This window comes from Apaloderma vittatum, unplaced genomic scaffold, assembly GCF_000703405.1.
Source record: "Apaloderma vittatum isolate BGI_N311 unplaced genomic scaffold, ASM70340v1 scaffold6639, whole genome shotgun sequence".
NCBI classification, from domain to species: Eukaryota; Metazoa; Chordata; class Aves; order Trogoniformes; family Trogonidae; genus Apaloderma; species Apaloderma vittatum.
Genome location: NW_009736849.1, coordinates 58,504 through 64,767, shown reverse-complemented (window position 1 = coordinate 64,767; position 6,264 = coordinate 58,504). Strand labels below are relative to the sequence as shown.

At 54.6% G+C, this 6,264-nt stretch overlaps 1 protein-coding gene across 1 annotated transcript; it reads right to left on the bottom strand.

Moving 5' to 3' along the window:
* Nucleotides 1–251: 251 nt before the first annotated feature.
* Nucleotides 252–6,014, bottom strand: LRRC43 (leucine rich repeat containing 43; the record flags this gene model as incomplete). Its single annotated transcript, XM_009877111.1, has 12 exons — nucleotides 5,919–6,014; nucleotides 5,562–5,837; nucleotides 5,377–5,487; nucleotides 5,103–5,242; nucleotides 4,261–4,499; nucleotides 3,301–3,479; nucleotides 2,934–3,057; nucleotides 2,568–2,707; nucleotides 2,317–2,406; nucleotides 1,818–2,027; nucleotides 1,167–1,336; nucleotides 252–334 (listed from the first exon to the last, which is right to left on the bottom strand). Coding segments are annotated over exons 1-12 (1,858 nt in total), but the record flags the coding sequence as incomplete, so codon positions are not given.
* Between the last annotated feature and the right edge of the window lie 250 nt (nucleotides 6,015–6,264).

The window sequence follows — 6,264 nt, the reverse complement described above, 5'->3', positions numbered from 1 at the left end:
AAGGCGTGAGAGGACACCAAATTAAGCATGAGTCTCTAATGATTACTCTGGGTTTCGCGCATCGGCAACAGCTTTCTTTGCATGCAGCACCATCACCCGCCACACAACCCCCTGCAGAAAGGCTTCATTCTCACTCAAATCTGAAAGGAAGTCCCCCTGCATGCACACTGACCCTGGGCACTGGGGTGGAATGGAAGTAAAAAAACCCACTGCTCGACTTTCAGCTGTTTTCAGCAACAGTCTGAGCATACCTTGCAAATACACATCTCCTTGTGAGGAACAATAATCCAAGTACTGCAGGGCTCTGAGATCCTCCCCAAAGTTGAGGATCTCACTGTGGGTGACAGGACACAGAAAGCAGGTGAGAGCTCTCGGGAAAGGGGGTGAATTATGCTCTTAAATCAGCGACTAAATGTGATGCAAAAGCCGAGACAGGAGGCTCCTTTGGCAGCTCTGAGCGGTGCTGGGGAAAGCCAGCCCGCTCCACATCCTCCTTGACTCACGAGCAGCTCCTCAGCATCGCCTGCCACCCCTTCCTTCCCCCATTTCCTTCTGCTCTTGCATTACCCCACCAACATGCTGGCACTGCTCTTTTTTGTGGTCAAAACAAGACTGCTCAAAAAATAACTTGCAAGAGGTAGGGTGAGGTTTGTCTCCAGCATTTTAAGCAACACTGCTGGCTGAGCAGCCTGCGAGCTCCAGGACTCTGAATCTCTTCATGATCAACAGCAGACCAGGGTCTGTTCCCAGCCCTGCCATGGGCTGGCTGGGGCACATGAGGCTCTCTGTACATCTCATCTCTAAACCAGAAAGAACAATAAACCCTTCTGGAAAGTGCTTTGAGATGCAAGTTGGAAATGGATGAGGACCTTATTATGCATCCCAGACAGCACTCCCTGCGCCGGCTGCACCACCGGCTGGATTTAGCAGCAAACAAAGCAGGCAGCAGCATATTTCTCACCCAAAAAATCTGCTTTGCCCTTCTTCCCTGACAGGCAGAGCTGGGAGGTGCACGTCGCTCCCAGGACAGCCTGCAGCTCACCCTCAGCGCTTGTTCAAACACTGATTCAATAGGGTGTCCGGACCTGCGTCTGACCTTCAGCCCCTTCAGTCAATAGATGTATTCACAGCCCAGAGCTCAGGATGTGAGTAAGTGCCCCACTCACAGGGCTGGCAGGGTGCTGGGCACCGCTGCTGTTTGCTCTAACACACACCACCCTCTGCCCAGCCAGCTCCAGTCTCTGTCACCTTTGGCAGACGCCGTGGTTTTCCGCTTGGCCTGACTTTTTCTCTCTGTTTTTGTTTTTTTGCTCTTGCCTTTGCCGCTTCCCCTGTCCTGCGGAGAGAGATGTTTCCATAGTTAGGCTGTGTTGAAATTCGTTGCCCGCATTCGGTCCTGTGACAGCCATCACCATCTGAGTTCCGTCACTGGGATCTGAAGGGCAGAGGAAAGAGGTGAGGGGAAGCAGGCTGCTCAGAAAAGAGAATCTAGAAAATAGAAAATGTTGCTACAGCTGGTGCATGCTGCCATACCAAGAGAAGCATCAGCAGTCGATTTCATGTTCTCAAATAGAAAAATAAACTCATCTGTTTTCCAGGCCCTTAAAAAGTACCAATACTTACTGCTAATGTCAACATTAAATAACAGTATCAGCAGAGATGGATGGTGTTAGGTAGGGCTGTTTCTCACTTTATGGAGAGAACTGAGGGATGGATGGGAGGGATACGCAGGCCAGTGAGGGCAGAGCCGGCTGCGGGGCAGGATATGCTGAAGCCCAGCCCTGCCTCACTGCCTTGCCCCGGGACATACTCTTTACCTTCTCCTCCAAACTTGGTGACTGCAGTGGTTGCTCGGTGATCAGGACCCCAAAGTCACACACAGTTGCCACCAGGTCCTGGGTGGCCAATAGGGCCTCCAGGGTCACCCTCCCAGTGCCCAGGGTCTTCCGAATGGGAGGGTCGCTGCGGAGTTCACATGTTTTTTTCTTTTCCTCCTTCTTTTTCTTCTTGTCCCTGGGCACAGGACCCTGCAGGGCACCAGCAAGGGTACAAGCCTCAGCAGAGGGTTGGGGTCCCTTTATCCAACAGCAAGCAACCCCAACCCAGCCCCGTGCCCATCACTGCATCCAGATGGAGATGGGTGTAAAACCACTGCTGCCTTCTTCCCATAGCAAGGGGGGATGCTGGTGAGAGGTCTGCGATGGAAGGGAGATTCTCTGACAGACCAAACTGGCCCAAGAGAAAGGCCTTTGTTCCCTTATCATTATTTTTGCAGCTCAGATGGTGTTTGGACATCATTTTCTCCCAGCATCCTACCTTGGCACCATCCTTCTGCAGCTCCTGTTTTGCCTTCCCCTTCCTGACTGCATTTTCTTCTGGATCAGCATTGACAGGCCATGAAAGCACCTGCCCGGAGAAAGGAGCTGTTGCTGCAGAGGCTGGGATGCCTGAAGATCCCGGTCTAGGGGTCATCATCACCCCAGACTGCCTCCCAGAAAGAACACAATACTACTGCTGGCCCTCCCAGTAGCAACTTCTCCTTTCATCCAGCTCTGCCTCATGCTCACCTTCTCTTCCACTACCGAGACAATCGTTCCAGCCGCCAGGAAGGACTTCAGCGCCACAAGGTCCCTGGCAGTGTGCTCCTTCTGGTACCTGAAGTCGATGGTGACTGCCCAGGGCTCTCCAGGAGTGACAAACACTTTTGCTGTGCAGGGACACAAAAAAACTCCCCAAAGATATGAGGAGAGACCTTTCCTTCCCCAGGACAGAAGGACCCCTGGGACACGATTAGTGCCAATTCATTATTCCTCAGTCCCAGTAACAGCCCAGCTGCAGCCGAGAGTGCGAGAGACATCCTGATGCCACCACACCAGGAAGGGCCATAAACCTGCCCTGAGCAGTGGGACAGGGGATTTAGAATTCCTCATTACCAGAGTGAGTCTTGGGCTCCTCGGTGGCTGCAGGCTCCAGCTGGATCTTTGTTTCACCCATGTCCTGAGCAGAGCTGTCCACATCCAGGGTGGCCACCACGGGACTCTGATGAATTTTTTTAACCTGGAACCAGAGAGGGATCTCTGCATTCCCACGTGCAGAGTACTGCTGGGCTCCCCAAGAGGGACAGGCAATGTGGCCAGCAGGCACTTGTCCTGCCAGATGTGGCCACGTATGAATTGTCCTCAGTGCTGCTGCTGCCCACACCAGGTCCACTACAAACAGTCTCTGCAGCCTGGAGGTGAAGTCCCCCTGGCTGTGGCCTGACACCGCCTGTTGCTTTGAAGATCTCAGTTAAGCACAAACCTCAGTGCTGCTACCGTCCTTGATCTCCTCTTCCTCTGCAAACTCGTATGTCACACAGTAGCTGTAGGTGATCACCGGAGCCTCGGTACCAACCTCCAGCTGCTGCTGAGCGCTGGGATCAGGTACTCCCTTGATCTCCCCAATGCTCACAACCACTTGTGCTTCGCTTCTGATCAGCTCTGAAAGGAAAACAATCTTGCTATGAAGCGGTGGAGTGCTCCTTCCAAAGAGAGGAAGGCACAGAGCAAACAGAAACCTCCACGACGCCGTGTCCCACCACCCGACATCCCTCCTGCCCCTCCCACGCTAACGCTGTGACAAGCCACTGCCACATGGGGTCACTCAAAAGCCACGCAAACATCTCCTGGCTTGCCTGCTTTGTCTGCCTGCTTAACATTTCAGACTTCAAGGAGAACATCCAGCGCATAAACTCATTGAGAAGGGGCCATCGAGGGGCTTCCCACCCCCAGGTATCCCCAGCTCCCTACTCTCGTCCCAGTAGGGGCTGTGGCACACTGCAGGTTGTGCTGACAGCGCACACCCATGTGAGTATCCTCACCAGTGGAAACGTTCCTCTTTCAGCAGCTCAAGAAGGAAACGCGCGGTCTGAAACCAGACAGTACTGAGGAAGCAAAGAAGCAGGGACAAGAAGCAGGAAGCAAAGACAGGGACAGGCCATGACACCCAGGCAGCGCTAGGAATAAGTTATTCTTGCAATCCTTGGACCTGACTGAGGCGAAAACTACCTTGATTGCAATTACGCTGCTGCAGGGTCTGTCTGCCTGTTGACTGATGTGGTGAAAAACCGAAATCAGGACTCGTACTAGTGGGGTAAAAAGGCATGGAGAAAGATCTCAATTTGAGAAGATCCAGAGTTTTCCTTGGGGACTTCTATCTCAATCACGATGAAAAGGCCTCCTGAATCACAAGGGCAGTATGGACAGGTTCAAGAAAGCTCACCTGGCTGCCTCGCCAAACTGCGGAACTTATGCCTCTCGTCAGTCTCTACGTTGATGTCATCGAGGACGGCGAGCTTGGGCAGGCTGTCCACAAGGAAACCTCTGTAAGTGGGAATGAGAGCCAGCGGGTTCCCTTGGAGCACCAGGACACGGAGCTTCTGCAGACTGGACAGCTGGGAGACCAGCCCCAGCAGATCCGTGAGGTTGTTAAAGCTCAGGTCAAGGGAGACAAGATTTGGCCTAAGGAGAGAACGCAGTGAAGAAGGTGAGGCAAACAGCATCCATCTGAGGACAGAGAGCTACGGCCCTGGACCAAAAGCAGAAACAAAAATTGTGTTTCCCCGCACAAACTGGGTCAAACTGGGAAATCCAATGGTACAATCTCAAGAAGCCAATTCCAAATTCCTGAGCCACGTGATCTGTTGCCAGTCTGTCCCACAACTCAAAACATGTTTCTTCAGCATTCATTAACTGCCCCACTGCATCATTTGGTGATGCGGCACAAACCTGAGATCCTTCCCAGGGCGGGTTCCCAGCAGGCGCTTTGGGAAGGGCATGGAAAAAGGAAGCTGCCCAGGGACATGGAAACTGCAGTCGGCAAGGTGTCAAGGCAGCTCCCCAGGTGATCTGCCCATTCTACACCTTGGCCACAGAGCAAAGACAACCTCTGAGTGTGAGACAGAAGACAGCAGACAGAGACAGACCACTCTGCACAAGCAGCGGACACAGAGCCCTGCTGAAGGGCTGAGATTTCCTAATGTGGGCTGCCTCTGTGGCCTGAGGTCGTTTGTTCACACCTGCCCAGCTCCCTCTCAGGAGCCCTTGTTCAGCCTGTGGCCTTACCAGAAGGCCGCAGTGAGGAACTTGTCCCGTGAAGGGCCGCATAGCCTGTTGTGTCCCAGCCCCAAGTGCTGCAGTTCCAGAGGAGGCTCAACACACAGGTCCTGCAGATCGGCCACAGCATTGCAGCAGAGCTCCAGGACCTGCCCAGGACCGAAGGAAAAACAAGCACCCTTTGTAATGAGCTGTTCAACAAAGTGTTCCTGCCACTCCCTCGAGGTGTTCCCAGACAGGACCTCCTTCCCCATCCCGCCAGTGCAAGGCACCTCTGGCTCACCTTCAGCGTCCGAGGCAAGTTGGCCGAGGTTATTCTGCTGATGTGGTTGGCGCTGAGGACAAGCTCCTCCAACTGCTGTAACTGCAACAGACCCTCGTCCACCTCCTCCACCTGCAAAGAGCTGGGTTTGGCCAACGTGTCCCTGAGCCACCTCATGGCCAAGGTGTACCAGCAGCTGTGCTTACTCCCTTGCCAACGATCCGCAGGGACCTGAGGACCTGGAAGATGTTGGAGCCACAGACGAGCTCAGGTGTCAGCACAGCTGTTTCCCGCAGGTGCTGGTCCTGGGGGGTGCAGCCCAGCGGTGGGGCCCAGGGGCTTTGCCAGTGGCTCAGCAGCTCCACCAGTGCCTCGGGACTCTCCTCGCCTACTGGCATAGCCTCCTCCTGCCCAGCTGGGTCTGTCCTCAGCCACGCTTGGGCTCTGCGGGAGCTTGTGTGGGCATTGAAGCGAGACTTGTTCTGCAGAGGGAGAAGGGAGAGACAGTGACAGCCCTGCAGACCCCGACCACATCCCACGGCTGTGCCCCCCTTGTCCTCTACCCAGCTGCCGAGGCCGCAGGGGAAATCTCGCAGACCCAGGTGCCGCAGGTGCTCCCGAAAAGCAGCTGTGAAACTGCAGCTGCCCGGTGTTGCCATCCAGCCCCAGCCCAGCAAGGAATTTCCTGGCTCAGAGGGACGCACTCAGGTTGCTAGGAGATGGTGAGGATGCGGATGCCTTGGAGACCAGGAAGCAAACTCAGCGTGGAGGGAGCCTAGGACAGCACCGAGCTCCCCAGGCTGGAAATAAATCCCTGGTTTTCTGGATCTCCCAGTGCGAGGGGGGAAGAGGCAGCCCTACAGGGCTGTACACAGCTTTGCGGGGTGCAGCGTCAGCCTGTTCCCCAGC